The sequence below is a fragment of the Uloborus diversus genome, chromosome 2, assembly GCF_026930045.1.
Source record: "Uloborus diversus isolate 005 chromosome 2, Udiv.v.3.1, whole genome shotgun sequence".
In the NCBI taxonomy this organism is placed as follows: domain Eukaryota; kingdom Metazoa; phylum Arthropoda; class Arachnida; order Araneae; family Uloboridae; genus Uloborus; species Uloborus diversus.
The window spans coordinates 44,530,221-44,548,852 of NC_072732.1; the positions used below are offsets into that span (position 1 = coordinate 44,530,221).

The following is an 18,632-nucleotide window of genomic DNA, read 5'->3' on the forward strand; positions in this document are numbered from 1 at the left end:
TTGCTCGGCATAAGAAATCTAAGTAATTTTCGATATTTCACCCGATTTATAAACATGACACAGTTTTTCAATAAATCTCGTTTTTTTGTGTGTGGGGGGGGGGGGGGCACAATTTTTAGTGATTTTCGAATTCTCTGGAAAAAAAAACTCTGTTTTAGTGTGTTATTGAAATGTTTGTTATTTTGCTTTGAAAACATAGAAAATTATTCTTAGAAAAAAATATTTATTATCGCAAGTTATATTACGCCAATTAGTTTAGAATAATGCCTGAAGTTACAATATTATCTTGGAAATCAAGAAAAAATAATCGTAAAGGTTTAAGTTTTAAAAAACAAAACTGGTTTTCCTTGCGTCTGAGCAGCTACAAACTCGACCTTTTTTTTATTTTCATTAAAAAACCATTGCATTCTGTTAAAATTTGTGCTGGTAATTTTTCGATTACTTCTTAAAAAAGAAAACATTGATCTCACATTTTTTTAAAGGAAAAAAGATCCACACATTCAAAATTAATTGTAAACTTAACTGGTGATTTGGGGTGTCTCATTATTCAGACGAATTTAATTTTGCACTGAAACGTTTTGTAATGTTTATGGTTTTTATATGTGCAGTGCAAGGTTGTATCTTACGGTGATTTTTAGCCTACTTTCCCAGTAAAAATCAGAAAAAGAAGAAAAAAGCATGAAAGAAGGCTTAATGCATCTCAAAAATGTCGCGAAAAAAAAAATAAATCAGAAATAAATAAAATAATTAAATAAATATCGAAAAATTAAAAATTGGAAAGTAGAGTATTGAGATGGGGAAAAATGTCTTTCGGTCTGTCTGTCCCCCTAATAACTTTTGAATGAATAGTCCGATTCGAACAAATTTTTTTTGTTAGAAAGATCTCGGCGAGGACATCTCATTCCATATTTCACTTTTTGTTTTGAACTATTTGTTGTTCAATTTTGAACAGTCCAAAAAAACTTAACATTAGCGCCTACGGGGAAACTGAAAGTCAATGTAGATTCCGTACTTGAAGGCGGATTTATTTCAAACAAATTTTGCTGGAAATAGCTCTTGACGCCAGACTCCGACTCTGAGAATTTAGAGGCACCTGACTCCGACTCCTGTGCCCGACAATTAATCGGACTCCGACTCTGACTCTCCGAAGGTTCATTCTTTTTACCCCGGCTGCCTATTTTTTAAAAGGTGCCTGTTTTTCACCATAGTTAGAGGTGCCTTTTCGGTTCCGTATTAAGTGCCGCTGGTGAACAAGTGTTTCACCCCTGAAAGGTGCCGAATGCAACCTGTAGTTTTAAGTGTATTAAAACGACAATTTGTTTTTTTTTTTTTTTAATTTTTGAAATGTGTCGAAGATTTTTCGGACATCCTGTATTACGTTAGGATTTTATACATCCAATCTCACCGCTTAGATCACAAAACAAAATTTTACTAGTCAAGGGTTTTATTTACTTATTTGTAATATTACGAGTTTTAATGTTCGAAAAGAGTGTTTTTGAATAATTTTGTCGGGGTTTATCAGTAATCGCAAGGAATCTTAACAGAGAAACACACGAATTGTGTAAAAATAAAATTAAAAAAAAATAAAAGTTACAATCGAAAGAGTATTGTTTTTTTTGACGCATAAATTACTCCCCTACGTCTCTCCGTTATCGATACATAAGGTCGTAAAGTTCACCAAATTCTGAGAACAGGCACAACATTTGACTTGCAAGAAATGGAAGGGTACCACAGATCTTAACTGTCTGCGCGTGGCAGGACATCATCTGCAAAACGAGTGAAAGAGGTTTTCCATTTCTCTCCAAAACTCGCTAAGTTTGGCGACCTTTTTTCAAATTTTGGCAGACTTAAGGCTGTTGCCCCAAGTGATTGGCGCCAAGGGAAAATCAATCTACTCAAGTAATCAAAATCAACAACAAATAACCTCCCGATCTTTGTTGCATACGACGTGATTTTCAGTCTAGAATCGATTGAGACAATATTGTACAAAAAATTTTCGTTTTTATAATTTAAATTAATTTTAAATGAAAATCTCGCTTGACGACGGTTTCAGAATAGCAACCATACACGCACTAAAAACTGAGCAACTTTGCGTCCTACTACAAATCCCGTAATGATATTGGGGAAAAAAACAGTTATCGATGATTCATAAGACTTTGAGGGTCTTAATGATAATTTTTAAATTTCATTTTCATCAATTTTTATATTTTAAAGTGTGGATGTTTTATAAAACTTGTTCAATCTACAAACATTTAGTTTCAATTTTCTCATGCAGGTGTCGCTGAAGTAAGAAATCTGAAAAGTAACCACTCTCTTGCTCTTTTCCTAAATTACTACCATAAATCACTTAAGCTTTTCCCCCCTTTTTCCCAACGCGAGCCCCTGCGAGCTCCGCCTTTCTTCAAACTCTGATAACGATGTTTCCCGAGGGCCCAGGGAATCGAGTCCCCATCGAGAAGTGGTTGAATGCGTCCCTTTTGCTAATTCCAGAGTTTCACTGAGGCATTTCGCAATTTTTAATTTTGTCGGTCTGTATTTTGTTATTGTGAATGCCATTCATTAATAAAATGAAAAAATAAAATAAAAGCGATTTTTTGGCTATTTTGAAACGACAAGCATTTATACATGTTTTTTATTTATGAGATAAATGTTAAATCATAGTGCGCTTGACTATATGTGAGCAAAAATTTTAAATTTATCTAAACTTGTCACGTTTGCTGTATTGTAGAGTTTGGTCTGAAGTTACCGGTTTAACGATTGCTTCCATTTAGTCACTTAATAAAGGGATTTCTTCTCAGGAAAAAGCAGGCGCTATCAAACTATATGTATTGTTCGATCAACACTTAGAATAATTTCTGAAATTTCAATTTTTTATCATAGTTTTCCTAAACATTTCCGACTTAATATCCCCATGAGAAAAAGTATATGATTTGCACAAACATCGTATATGAGCAATAAAGAGAAAAACGAAAGAGGAAAAAATGTGCAGACCAACTCCAAGAAGCTTTCCTGTTTTGAAAGTTTTAGGGTTGTGGCTATTTTTCGAGAAAATGAGGAATCTCCTTTCAATAATGGTTTGGAAAAGAATTTGATACTGTTAAATTTATTCTTGTCTTCCTTTTCATTTTCTTTTTGATTTTCCCTCATGCAAATTGATCATTAACTTAATTTCTACAAAATATTTAACATTTATGACGCCTTTTTGTTCAGTATTTCCGTAATAAATACCTACTCAGCACATAACAGTAAATTTTAGTGGGGGAGGGGAGCTTCTCCTATGTAGTCAAAACTTACAAGAGAATAAATTGTCATCTGCAATGGTACGGAAAGGCTTGGAGGAAGTAATTTATTCTGCAATCGAGGCATTTTTATCTGAAGTTATTACCTTCAAATTAAATCAATCAAATATAGATTACTTTGTTCCAGGAATGTTTCACTCAACTGGAATTGGTAATTAAATAATACTCGAAATTCATTCTCTTAGAAACGGTTCATTGGATATAAAGTAAATATAAAATCAGAAACATAATTCACTTATTATTGGCAATTTTTTACATGCAATTTGATGACTAATGACAATGAATAAAGTTGCGGTGATTATAAATAAACATTCATACTCGAAATAAATTGCTACATTTTGCTGAGGAGCTCCTCAAATCGATTGTACACGAGGAACTATGCAGTTTATGCAGTCAATATGCATCACAGCTTACAAGATGAATATATACATATCATAGGGTCTGGTGGGGTAAAGTGGTCATAAAATCGCAGGTTTTCAACTTAGGTGGATAATAAATGCAACAAATTCTTTAAACACTTAAACTTTTTTTATTGTTATTTTACATTGCATTACTAAAGAACACGATGCATTGAATTTTAGGAAGAAAAATATTGATTTTAGTAGTTTTATAAAGCTTTCTTTTCCCTATGTTTTTATGACCACTTTACCCCATGGGGTGGGGGAAAGTGGTCATAGCATGGGGTAAAGTGGTCATAATTAAAAATAAATGCAAAACCATTATAAAGAACTCTAATACTTGTATATTTCAGTTGTTTTTATAGTTACAAGTATATTTACGAGTACATGCTTGTATACACGAATATATGCATGTCGTGTTATACACGAGTAAACACGTTCCTATAGGAGTACGTAGATACATGTATACATCAGATACATGCATGCACGTGCCTACTCAAGTATATACGAGTATATAAGCATGTATACGTGATTACCTACAGGAGTGTATACGTGTCTACATGAGTACATACGTGTCACATGTATATATGTGTCACGTATATGTACGTGTCACATGTATATAAAAGTATATACGCTTATAAACGAATATCATATGCGCGTATGCACTTGTATCTCGAGAAAATACGTGCATACTTGAGTATATATGTGTATAGTAGACGTATATACGCATATATAAATGTACATACATACATATACGAGTATACACGAGTTAATTCGTGGATACATCCTGTGCATCTTTGTACGTGTCTACTCATGTATATATGATATGGAAGCACGAGTATATATGCATGTATACGTGTAAACACGATTATATACCTGTATAGACATGTATACGTACATTTATGCGTATACACCAGTACATGTATGTATACACGAGAATATACGCTTATATACATGTCGGCTTACAGAGTGAATCTCAGCTCATGGGCAAAAATCAAAGGGGTGTGAGAGGGGAGGAAAAGAAGCAAGGAATCATAAGGAAGTTATAATCACTGACGCGCTACATGCACACAAAGCCAGAAACTGATGGATGCAAAGCAGGGCATAAATTTTTGCACAAAGATGATTTTATCTAACATTTTAGTTTTTAAGAAATATTTAGAGCAGTTGTTGAAAGTTACGGTCTGTAGTAGCTCTAATACACGCATCGCAATAAAGGCGCAGCGGCTGATGAAAGTTTTTCAAAAGTTTCGTTATTGCAACAGAGAGGGATATGTGAATGCGAGACATGTATTACAGCTGAAGGCCACAAATTTCATAAATCGCTTTAAAACTTTCATGTTGTGTAAAATTGTATTTGTGTAATATATATATATATATATATATATATATATATATATATATATATATATATATATATATATATATATATATATATATATATATATATATATATATATAATAAATTTGTGATTTTTTTTAGCATCCATCAGTTTCTCACTTTGCGTGCATGTAGCGCGTCAGCATTGTGTTTGTGACCATATGTTCCTTATTGATTCTTGCTTCTTATCCTCTCCTTAAACAGCTTTTAATAATTTGCTCAAGAATGTAAACTCACCCTGTAGACTTTTATATCATATGTTTGTATGTAAGTGTCTACTCGAGTTCGTACGCGTATATACGTGTCTACCTGAGTATATAAGTGTTCTTATATATACGAGTATAACCGAGCATATACGTGTATAGTAGAATGTATAGCTGTATGGATAAAAAATACTTGCAGATACCCATATACGTATTTATTGGCGCATTTATGTGAATAACGTCTATATGTAAATGTCTGCATGAGTATATAAGTGTATATATACGCATATACTCGTATATTTAACCCCGTTTACTGTAAAAACAATACATATTAAGTAAAATTTATATTTAATTTGTATCTGCCTTATACCTAAAGATTAAGTGACATTAGAAGAACAATATTCGTTAAACCTAATATTATGACCACTTTACCCCATCTTACTTAAATTGTTCTAAAAAATTATCTAAAATAGATTCAGCTAACTGCTAATGAGTAAGAGTTCTTGAGACATGTAGGAAGCTTCCTGTACAGTCAATCTGTTCCTAATTCTAACAAACAAAATTTTCCAAGGATGTTAACATAGGTGTTTAGATTTTAAAACTTTTCATATTCACGCAAAATATTTTTTTTTACCGAATAAAATTTTGCCAGTTATAAACTTTTGTACTTAAAATGTAGTTTCTAAATGCCTTACTCTAAAATAAAATTTTCACATTCATTCGAACATTTATTTCCAAGCTATAGCCATTTATTTGACGTATGACCACTTTACCCCATTGACCACTTTCCCCCACCAGACCCTACAAAGCGGAAAATGTTTCACTCAACTGGAATTGGTAATTTAATAATTCTCGAAATTCATTCTCTTAGAAACGGTTCATTGGATATAAAGTAAATATAAAATCAGAAACATAATTCACTTATTATTGGCAATTTTTTACATGCAATTTGATGACTAATGATAATGAATAAAGTTGCGGTGATTATAAATAAACATTCATACTCGAAATAAATTGCTACATTTTGCTGAGGAGCTCAAATCGATTGTACACGAGGAACTATGCAGTTTATGCAGTCAATATGCATCACAGCTTACGAGATGAATATATACATATCATACAAAGCGGAAAATGTTTCACTCAACTGGAATTGGTAATTAAATAATTCTCGAAATTCATTCTCTTAGAAACGGTTCATTGGATATAAAGTAAATATAAAATCAGAAACATAATTCACTTATTATTGGCAATTTTTTACTTGCAATTTGATAACTAATGATATAATGAAAAATGTGGCGGTGACTATAAATAAACATTCATACACGAAATAAACGGCTACATTTTGTTGATGAGCGCCTCAGAGCGAGACCCAGGTGATAACAGGCCAGACAACTCCTCTCCCCCCCGCTTCGTTACGCCACCAGTCGTCGATCTTTGAACTTGGCGCGAAACTTTGAAAGCAGTGCAGTTTCAAGCAAATAGTGTTGCTTGCTCTGGTTGAAATAGATGAAATAGGAAATATGTAACTTCGGATGCACATTCTTGAACACAATACTCTTGAATTTATCTCATCCTTTAAACGTACCGGAATGTAGAGGCAATTAAATATATATATATATAATTAGTCTTGTAAGTGTCAGAGTGTCTGCTGAGTGAGTCAGCGATTTGCGCTACCGAACAACCTGCATGCGAAGAAAAAAATCGGGCGCCTCATGGAATAAATTTTAAAGTTCGGAGGTAAGTACTTTTCTCAGATAAATAAATTAACATTTTATCCATTAGAATTCATGCAGTTAAGGTTACTTAACTTTTCCTCCATTACACAAACAATTGTCAGTTTCCTTTCTGATATCTTTGTCTGTAATTTGTAATTTCAGCATACTGCTTTAATATTTGAAACGGTTAACTTGCAACTTTTTATTTCTTTATTTTTTCAACCTTGTACACGCATTTATTCGAAATGGATTTTCCAAGCTGACAATATACATATGTCAAAATTTTCTGCGAATATACTTGTTGCTATCAGAAGCAACGTAACTTGGTGTTGATATTCAGTTAATATGTAAACAAGTTTATTGAAACAGGCTTTTAACTGAACTAATCTTATATTTTCGGTTTCGATTAAATTGTTTCATACGCTAGCATGTGTTATTTTGATCAAAAAACATTCCTTGATGGGCTTCCGTAGTTCTGAGGTAAGAAGATTAGCTTTGAACGCCGGAGGTCGTGGGTTCGATACTTAAACATTTTCCCCCAACTACGCCCCTGCAATGTTATTCAAACAAGCTGGTTCTGTGCGCAAACTCAAAAAAAAATATGTTTTTTTGCACTGTTGTCTTTAATTTTTAAGATATTTATGTACAAATTGTGGTTGAGTTAACGGTATTCATGATTTCTGGGCTTGCGAAAGATTACTTTTGAGCAGTGGATACACAACGTGTTTTTGCCAAATGCTCTATGATTGTTTGTTATGCTTAAAAAAGGCAAAATGTCTTGAACTATATAATTTTGAACTCCTTGGGTTTTCTGTTAATAAGCTTTCAGGAACTCTGAAATTGTAATATAAATTGAATTAAGGGGCTGTCCATAAAGGATGTTGCAAAATTTTGAACAAATCCCCCCCCCCTCCCTCCTTGTTACATGTAACGCTGTTCAACATGAGCATATTGTTATAAACAACGCGTGATGTCACACTTCTTGTTATCCTTTCCCTTCCCCCTGTCACAATAATGTCACACTGAATTCCTAAAAGAGCCTACTCAGAAAAATGTTGATCTAAATTTAACATATATGAAGTTTTAAGTATTGAAGAAAGTTGGTAAAATGGTCATTCTATGAGAAGTTTTTTGAAAAAGGTTACTTTGTCATCAATTAATGCTCTTTAAAATAATTTTTCAAAAGCCTAAAATGATGAACTATTAAAGCCCCCCCCCCACACACACAAGAATCATTAGCATCAGAAAAAGCTAAAAATGGAAAAGTAGCCAAATTCCAAAAAAAAAAGGCTGCTTTGATATTGAATACATTTTTTGATGTACAACATACAGTATTCATGATCTTGTATAATTCATTCTTTACTTAACGTTTTTAAAGTTGAATTCCTGTGTAACTTTTCGAGAGTGCCCACCGAAGGGGGGAGGGGTAGGAATCATAGTCTCATAATTATGATAGCTTTTCAACGGCTATAGTTATAAATAACTGTGCCCTTGAAATTTTAAGGGAGATGGGGGAGATGTTTATGGGGTATTTTTCTTGAAGTTTTCATAATTGAAGGAGGTAGGGCACCGTTTACTTTGGGGGATGGCACCCAAACATTCATGTCTTTTTAAAAGTATAAATTTGCTAAGCTAAGTTAACATTAATAATCTGGTATTATGTATTTTAATTTGATGTTATGTCTTTGAAACGTATTGCAGTTATATTTCCCGTTTACTTTAGTAAAAATGTTTATTTATATTTTAAAATTTCATTTTATTCTTATTCAAATACAATGGTAAAATTATTTTTTGTTTTGATGTAATTGTAAAATGAAAGTTCATCTATTTATTTGAATACTTCTTAAGACTTAATGTTTCAGTACAATATACGAGTAGTTAAAATGCGATTAGTGTTAAAAAAATTTTCAAATGAAAAATAAAACTGTTTATTTATCACTTCGTTTTTACAAGATTGTAAAATAAAATCGTGTTTAGTTATTTGAATACTTTGTAAGACTTATAAATGTTTTTATGTGAAATACTATGAATTAAGCTCAGTGTATTTTTTAATGTATGATTATTGGTTCCTTTTTGTTTTCTAATGAAAAAGTAGAAGTTTTAATACTACTACTAAAATAGTAGAAGACAATAATAAATAAACCAAATAGTTTAATTAAACCAAAATACTAATCGAAGAGCTCACTTCCCAATATCATTGTGGATCGACTAACCATGACGTCATTTGCTAGTTGGATGGCCTTCCTATCTCGAAGGCCTCGCTCAGAGGGATTGTACACGAGGAACTCTGCAGTTTATGCAGCAAGTTACCTTTTTGAATCTTCGATTTCGGAAAATTTCGGAGCAAAGTTCCAAACCCTTTCATCTGTTGCCTTAACAGCAATGAAAGTGGTGCATAAATGCGATTTTTTACGGTGTTATATAAAGGGAAGAGGGTGAAAGATAAGATTTCAGGATTTTTTTTGACATCGAAGCTCTCAAAACGCAATTTTAGATGATCTTGGATTTTAAAGAAATGGGTGTTCGAAGGCTCTCCCCGGAAATTTTTCGAAATTGAACGCCTGAAATTGAATTGCCTTCGATGACCTGACAAGAAAAATAAGGTTCCGGGGCTTTCCCGGGATTTTTTTTAATTCAAAGTTTTAAAGCCCCAAATTTTAGGCGGTTTTGATGATATTGGGATGACGAAAGATACGAGCCCTAGTGGTTTATAGCCCCAACACCAATATAAGCTTTCCAAACCAAATTTTATTTATGGAAAAATTTTCGGCCTCAAAACTTTTCGAGCCCTTGCCAACTCCCCCCCCCCATTCCAGATCCTACACAAAAACTTCTCTTGACTCTTTTTCAGGATTCCTTACGGTCAGAACTTTTTCTTTCTTCTCCCTTTCTTTTTCGGGGATTTTCCCTTTTCTCCACTTTTTGCTCAGTGCCGTCCCAAGGTTTGGTATTCGCACATGGAAGTTGGGCCGTGGGCCCCCTTTTTTTCCACTTATAGGCCGGTTACTGAATTGGCCATGACCTAGGGCCCCTGCTATTTAGGAGCCCCAATTGGCTAAAACTGGTTTAGCAAATGGCAAAATTTTAAATGTTTGCCTACAAGAGGACTCCGAAAAAATATCTGGAATGGTGCCCCCGATATCTAAAACGGGGGTTCCATGTCTATAGTTTCTGGGGTTCTGGGGGGGGGGCAGAACCAATATAATGTTTTCCAATTAAGTTTGATTTACGTTTTTTTGGTTTTAGTATTACGGTTGCTAGTTTTTTTTTTATAAAATTGAATGAAAACAAAGCTTGAAAATTTTCGGGCCCCTCCTAACTCCGGGCCCTTAAGCGTTGCTGGTTCATGCGGTACGTAGTTACGATTGAATGTAAGCACTCCAGTGACAGTCAGGGAATACAGATGGGTGAGTGCTATCATCTAGTGCAAGGACAGTCAGTTTCTACTGGCGGTTAATTTCAAATTCGAATGTAACAACTTACCCCGGTCTCCCCTACTGCTCTTGGGCAAGTTATAAAGCGATCCACGTAAGAGCAATATAAATAATATTTACAATATGTATATTTATTTGCAATTATCAATTAATACAGCATGGTTATCTATTTATTATTATTATTCATGGCCCTATAGTTTTATAAAACATGTTTTCTATCATTCTTTGAAGTTTTAAAACATTTCCTTGTAATGACACGCAGGTGAATTACTGAAACATGATATAGACTTGAGTTAGACCTATAAGGGAAAATATAATGATGAAAAATGGGGAGATAAAGAGTAACCGAGATTTTTCTCGAATGCTACGCATGTTAGTATGCTTCACATAAGACAGTATCTTTATTTTGAGAAGAAAAAAAAATAACTTCTTTGTTGTTTCATTGTTTGCTCAAAAAGACATTTTGAATTTAGAAAAAAAAAAAAAAAAAACACGATTACATTCCGAATGAATTCTGTTACTTTTTGAAAAAAAAAAGTTTACGTGCTCTTTTGATCAAAACTGTGTTTTGGAATCAAACCTAGCTTAATTATTTAATATCTATATCGCTGAATCTTTGATGAGCACTGATTTTTAATGTCTTGTGCGTTAACCATTTTACGAGTCGTCATTTTTATTTATAGCAGCATCTTTATCCTATTGTTTTTTTCATCTACGAATCAACGATTTGAATAATTTACTCTGTTATTACGTTAACTCACTTGTGTTCTTACAACTCCTCACTGTTCAATGGTATTTCATTAGTAAATTGTAACTTGAATACATTGCAAAGAGTAAAGTTTCCGCTTTTAAAAACTGCATATTTGAAAAAAAAATATGTTTAAAAAATTTTTGATGACTGTTTTTTGTTCTTCAGTTTTTAATTTAGCATGTTTCATCAGTCTTTTTCGTTCGTCATTCATTTTTATTTATCTTCGAGACTTAATATTAACAGAAAACAATTTTTAAATATTAATAATGTAAAAAAGAAAATAAACGTCAATCACTCAAGAAACCAGCACTGAATAAACTTAAGTATAGCACTAAAATCCTTTGTCAAACTCCAATCTTGCGACTTCTGGATAAACGCAACGACACTTTCTGAAATTTACACCCTCTTTTCGTCTTCACTTACTGTTTTACGCTGATCAATTACCCTGATTGAAACACATTTGATTTTCATAAGATGTGTGAAAGTAATCATTATTAAATGACAAAAAACAATTGTAACTTTGAAAAATGAAAAAATGCTAATATTTTTCTTTTAAGAACAAAAAAATAAAAGAATTAAAAAAATGTGGTTAAAGCAAAATTTGCCGCCCCTGAAAATTTTGGCGTGCTTAGGTCTTTTGGGAAATTGGGCCCTGGTGTCAATACCTTTCAGAAAAACTAATTTCCACAAGTGCATCACAAAACACAAATCGCTCGGAAGCTAAAATGTGACCATTTGTTGCTCTTCAACTACATGTTGAAAGAGCAAACCGGTCTTCGACTTTGCATTTGCCTGAAGGGAGAGGGGTTCGGTTCCCGTGACAGCTATTAACGCCTAATTACTCCCCTCTGTGTGAAGCTGTTTAGAGAGGGCCTTTATTTTCCCCCCCTACAAACCGAGTGAAAATCCGCGCCATCTACATTTGAAAGTTGGCAAATGAAGATTTCAGCTAAAGTAAACAAACAGCCTTAAGACTTCATATTTAGATAACAGGCAGATGTGGGCAAATATTTTATGCGTCCAAAAACATGTTTTATTACTCCCTTTGGGTTGCTTCTTATTTGATTTTTTTCGTAGTTGCAATATCATATGGGTTCTTGGTAAGAATCATGGAGTATCTTATTTAATAATTTTGGTTTCATTGCTCAAGAACGGTCAACGGTTTTTAATTCCAAACGTATTTTAACAACTAAACCAGTTTGTAAAACCTCGAAGTTCTTTGACCTTCCTTTTCGATTTTTTTTTCAAATGATTTGCTGATGTAATATGAAATTGATTTAATAGATTTGTTTCTCTACACAGCTAAGTGAAAAGTAAACCGTTTAATTTTAGGTCATTGCCACTGACTCATACCAATATCTTAGCAACCATGGAGCCATTTTTGAAGTACATTCGATGGAATCATATTCCACCTAACGATCGAAAATTCATTCCAAAGAATCTGATTGAAAAGCATCGGAACTTCAACTTAATGAATCGTCGACCCTTTCGAGTATCTCCAGTCCACCAGTATCACGTCAATACAGTCAAGTTTGTCGTGGAGCTTGGAGCTTTCTGTAACAATACCTTATCCGATTCTGGATTCAATTGTCTTAGGTTTGGTGTTGATAATCACGTTTATATCTCTGGATTCAAGATCATTAGCATGTTTCGCACGAATTGCAGTGTCTCTATTGGTAAGTTCGTTTAAGTTTTGAAATAATTTTTAGAACGCGTGAGGAAGTGAGAAGCAAAGGGATGTTAGTGGGCCTTTTCAAGTCAAAGTAAAACACGTGCGAAGTTCAAATCTTTGGTAGTCTTTCATTGAATTGTGTGTGTTTTTTTTTATTTTTTTAAGAATTGCATTGTATAACAGTACCTACCAGGGCTACTAAAACGATTACCACAAAACAGATGGAAATTTCTTCAGCCATTTGTACCAGTTATCTCCTAAATTTAAATTATGTCATTGATATCTCTTTGCTTCTCATTGCCTCATATCATATTTTCAAAATGTACCATTGACATAGCAACTAAACAAGGCTCAAATTTGCAATGAAACGAACGGCTCAGTTGTAATTGAGACATACAGATGAAGATGATCTAATTATAATGGATGATTTTTACCCGACTGCGCGTGCGCGACGCAAAGAAGGGTAATGCGTTTGAGTCTATGTATGTATGCTTGTTCCTATGTGGCGTTGTACAGGCTAAACCTCTTGGCCGATTTTGATAAAACTTACGTCAATCGATTTGTCTTAACCTTGGAAGTGTCACTAAACACATGACAGTAATCAAAATTCACCATATCAACAACCATTCGCCATATTGTCAGTTCGGGATCGTGTCGCACGTTTCTTGCGTGCTATACAGCGTGCGACAAATGCAGGTAGCGTTTTTGCCCAAATTTTTTGTTTACTAAGTCTTCCAATTCGATTTTCATCCCGAACATGTTGCATTTGTTTTTGTCGTGATTCAGGGGACTGTGTTTCGCTACGTGTACTCTTTTGACGGGCTTTTTTAGTTTTGTGAGAAAGATTTGACTGACGGGGGGGGGGGGGGACACTTCCGCGCTGTTAATGTAAGCTGTGGTTGACTTAAGTTCGCGCATTTTTGCTAAAGGCCGAGCATATATAGCTTTAAGCAGAGTAAGGTCCCTAGAGGGACTAATACTGCCGAGTGCAGGTGAACGGCAGTATCTGCAGAAATAAGTTTTCGAAATATTTGAAGAAATTCGTTTTGGATTCAATACTAACAATAAGGAAGTGTTGGAATTAGATGTCTTTTTCGCGTTATATTTTCAGCAGAAACCAAATAAGCGAGCTTGTGCAATAAAGATAACGTAACCTGGATGACAAAAGTGTAAAAAAATGAAAAATGAAAAATTTGCAGTTACTGCACTTTACATGCACACAGCAGAATAATAATCAGTAGTTTAAACCACCTCAAGTTACTTAATAATCCTCACGATAAAAACTTTCTCAATAAAATGACAAGATTGCGAAATTTGCCGTCTTACGATCATAACTAAGTCAATGAAAATTTATTAAAAAGGATAAAATAAAAAATAATTGTTAAATAAAAACAAGAAACCCGATTGCGTAAGAACTAAAAGGAAAAAATATATAAGCCCAGCAGTTTAGAATTTTATTAAGTATTACTAAATAACTACTCCATTGAAATAGTTTTATAATCGATACACACATAAGACAAATCATAAACTGAAAAGCAGAATGGAAGGATCAACAGTCGGGGCCCATTCAAATTTTACGGGATTCCTTGACTGATCAAAATTGAATGGACCCCAACTGTTGATCCTTCTATTCTGCTTTTCAATTTATGATTTGTCTTATGTGTGTATCGATTATAAAACCATTTCAATGAAGTAGTTATTTAGTAGAACTTAATAAAATTCTAAACTACTTGGCTTATATTTTTTTCTTTTTAGTTTTTTGGTTTTTATGCAGTCGGGTTTTTTTATTTAATAATTTTCAAAACATGGTGAGGTTTCACAAGATTTGGGAATATTGGACCTTTGGTGGATCTTGAAATGAAAGAACGAGTTGTAAAGTCTCAAGTGGCTACCGCTGGATGCCTTTGCGTGTTATCGTATGCGTCCCACTTGTTATTTATTGTTAAATTGCTCAAAATTGTGATCAAGGGAGAGGGGATTTAGCACTTCATGTTGAGGCCCCTCCTTATTTCGCCAAGAAAAACACCATGTGATTTTATCCAGTAGGGATATGCGAAGGATATTCTGCTTAAATTCCACTTACCTGCTAATCTTAACGAGCTGACACATGTGATTACTGCAGAAATTTCCTCTCGTTAGTAAGAGGGCAAATAGAGCAAATGCGGATGATTTAAAGTGTGTAAACAATTTTGCTTTTGGATCATTTTGATTCTTGGAAATATACACGTTTGAAACCCCACCATTTTTATATCACCCTGTGTTTTCAAAAAATGTTTTAGAAGAAATTGGAAGGGAATTGGAAATAGAAGAAATGGACTCCTTTAAAGATGAGGCATCGCCCGCAATTCAATTTGGTGAATTGTTTCTAAGTATTTCACCAGTGAAAAGTAAAATTTAACTACCCTTTCTGACTTAAAGATAATTAAAAGTTTAAAATTTTAGGTTTTAGTTATTTTTTATGTTTTGGATGATTTTTATAGATTTTGATTAGATAAAAATTTTTATTGACTTTTCTGAGAAAAGTTAACGGAATTCTTGCAAATAAAAATAATGTTCCAGCTTTTAAAATTCATGAAATTTTAAAAATCAATTGAGTCAAGGTTTCCTAGTAGTCATATTGATTTTATGAAAACTGCAGTAATTTTTCTCGACTCAAGGTTTAATATCACATGACATACGGACATTTCTTAAGACCTGATTGAATTTCAAAATACTTTTTCTGAGCATTTTATAAGGATAAATCAAAACATTTTTCGTATCCGATATCTTTTACCTAATGTTTTATATATTCATCAAACTCTGATGGTATGAGACAAACAAAAAACCATTTCTTTTTGAGCTGAAGTTCCGAAGTCGTGTTTTATGTTTTTAAAGCCTACAAAATCTACGATTCCCCTTTTGGCTGTAGTTGAGGTTCTACAGCAGGGGTCCTCAACCTGGGGGATGCCTCTCCCTAGGGCGGCGTAGAACAATCTCAAGGAAAATTTGAATGTGTTCAAAAAAATAATGTAAAAATGTGAAACTATATTTTATGCATGTTATTCAAGTTTTTATTCACATATCCCTGTGATGTGCAGCATTAGCAGACAAAGTTAAAACATCGAGAAAGGGTTGACCTTAAGAATCATATGAGGTGCACCTTTTCACTAGTTAATATCTAATATTGAAATACTTGTCAAGAGCATACAGTGATAATCTTCCTTTCGATTTTATGAAAGCGACTGTTATAACATGCCAACGTCACCTGGATCCTGGATTGCCTCAAATTTAGTTGTACTTAGATTTCACGTGTTCTACTTAGAATAAGTTCAAAATCAAGTTTTATGAGAAGTAATATCAAATTTTGTTTACGAAATTATCTGTATTTCTATTTAATTACCAGCTTCAAATTTAAATAGTAGTCTTATATTGACTACATAAATGGTGTGAAGGGGAGAAGGCTTGAGTGTTCAAAGGGGAGCGCAGAACCTGAAAAGTTGAAAAACTCTGTTCCACAGGGTGTTCATAAATAAGTATTTAAACAAAAAGCAAGGTCTTAAACTACTTGAAGATCAATCCATCTGTGCAATAATTTATATAAATATCACGAACAGCTAAGTGCCAATGGTGCACCATCTTGCTGTAGATATACAGCACCATATTTTCTTCTATGCCATCAACTGGAAGAGAGAAGAAATCAGTTGTTTCGTCATCATTCGAAGATGTGGGGGCAACATTTCAGGAAGGACATATTTTTTACCATACTCTCCCCTCTTTCATTAAGTATATTCAATTCAAATTTGAAGTCATTCTCATCTGTGATTTTTTTTCTACAGCATTTTGAAAGTGAGATTATTTTTAGTAAACATGTTCAAGGCAAAAGTGTAATGTTGATACTAGTTTTTTTCGCAAGCAGTTATTTAAAATATATCTGTTTCCATTTGGCTCCATACTATTTCTTTTGCTAATCAACCAACCGTAATTGCAGGTACAGCAGACTTGATTTTGAAGAGGGTTGATAACAAATTCAGCATGCTGTTCAACTTGCAGTCCTTACCGTGGAACCGAGGTGCGAACACTGGCGAGTACGTTTGGAGAGAAATGTTTGCATACTTTCCGTATCCAATAAGGATTGATCCATTCCATACTTATGTACTTAACGTTAAGTGCGGTACTTTATCGTCCCCGATGGCTGTAAAATGGCCAAGCACCAAGTTGGAAATTGGATTGCTACCTACGGAATTGGGGCCGATCAATTTCTTCACGTATGGATCAACCTTTGGGATTACGCAGCTATTTTTGTTCCCTGCTCCACCATTCAGGCCAGCTTGCAACGATATCGATAGTTAAGCAATAATATCGACAATTGAGAGCACTGGCAAACTCAAGCTGTTTAGTACTGTTGTTGAAAAGTGGAGGATTTTAAACTTTTTTCATAAAGAAGATGCTGCCATATCTGAAAAAGAATACCAAAGTATTGTAGAAATTTCGTGAAAATCAATCATTTTTTTTTTCAAAGATTCATTAACGTAAGCAAATAATTTTGAAGATTTTAAAACATGCTGTACCAAATTATTGCTATTTTCAGCTTCATTTTTTACGGAGTTTTAGAGGGTTTTATATTTTATAAACAAAAAGAACATTTTAGCGACAAAACACTCATTAGGTTTTACAGTTGACGAAGTGCGGAGTTGTAGCTTTTTACCATTGTTGTATTTTACAAATGTTATTTCAATGCTTACGTTTCTCTTATAAAAATATTTTAAAACAATTTGCTGCTTCTCGTTATTCTTATGGGTTTGTTATTATTAATGTAAATTCATTTTGTTTTTGATATTGTTTGTATATACTATATATATATATATATATATATATATATATATATATAAATATTTTTTTGGGGGGGGGGGCGTCAGAAAACTTCTTTGTACATATTTAAACGAGTGAAATATGAGAATCAAGACCATAATACTGATCAATTCCGTTATAAAACGAATATTTTAAGGATTAAAAGAAGGATGGCTGGGAAAGAAAGATGTGTACTATTTTGATTTTTAATCTTCCAAATGTTTATTTAAATTTAAAAAACTTAATATTACTTTTTACTCGCGTTTTTCGCGACGTTTAATTTTTATTTAAAATATGAAGCGTTAGCATGTGGATGAAAAAAGGTAAATGATTTTCTTGTGTCCCTAAAAAAGAGTCATCTGTTTAGTTTAATATTCATTATTTCACTACTTGCCGTTATGTTTGAAGTTGTAAAGACGAAAGCCACAAGATTTTTGATTTTTTTTTTCAGTTTTAACGGCACCAGGGGAAAACGTTGTCAGGGGATCGACACTATTAGCAGAGTTATTCTTCTCTTAATTTTTGTCCCTGTTCCTTTTTTAACTATTAGTTCCATTATTTCTCTTTTAATTCATTTTTTCCGAATCAGTTTTGATATTTTGATAACGTAATCTTTTGGTTTGACGCTTTTTCTCAGTATCTCTAACTGTTAGTTTCTTTTTGATGTTCGTCATGATATGAGTTCAAACGAGTAACTTTAACAAAAAAAAAAAAAAAATTGACCTCTCGAATTTGAATTATGTTTCGCAATCACGAGTGTGTGTTTATGTAGGCGTGTGTGTTTATGTGTGTGGGGGTATGTGTGTTTGTGTGTATGGGGTATGTGTGTCTCTGTGTAGGGGGTATGTGTATGTGTGTGTAGGCATGTGTGTTTGTCTGTGTGCATGTATGAGTGTGTGGGTAGTTGTGTGTATGAGTGTTTGTGTGTGTGGGGCGGGGAATGTGTATGTGT

At 33.5% G+C, this 18,632-nt stretch overlaps 1 protein-coding gene across 1 annotated transcript in view; it reads left to right on the forward strand.

Moving 5' to 3' along the window:
• Window positions 1-17,182, forward strand: part of LOC129216284 (uncharacterized) — a 34,228-nt gene extending 17,046 nt beyond the window's left edge. Inside the window, exons 4-5 of the mRNA XM_054850494.1 lie at window positions 12,514-12,857; window positions 16,821-17,182. Coding sequence (XP_054706469.1) covers window positions 12,514-12,857; window positions 16,821-17,182 — 706 coding nt within the window. The remainder of the gene's footprint in view (window positions 1-12,513; window positions 12,858-16,820) is intronic.
• The last annotated feature ends 1,450 nt before the right edge of the window (window positions 17,183-18,632 follow it).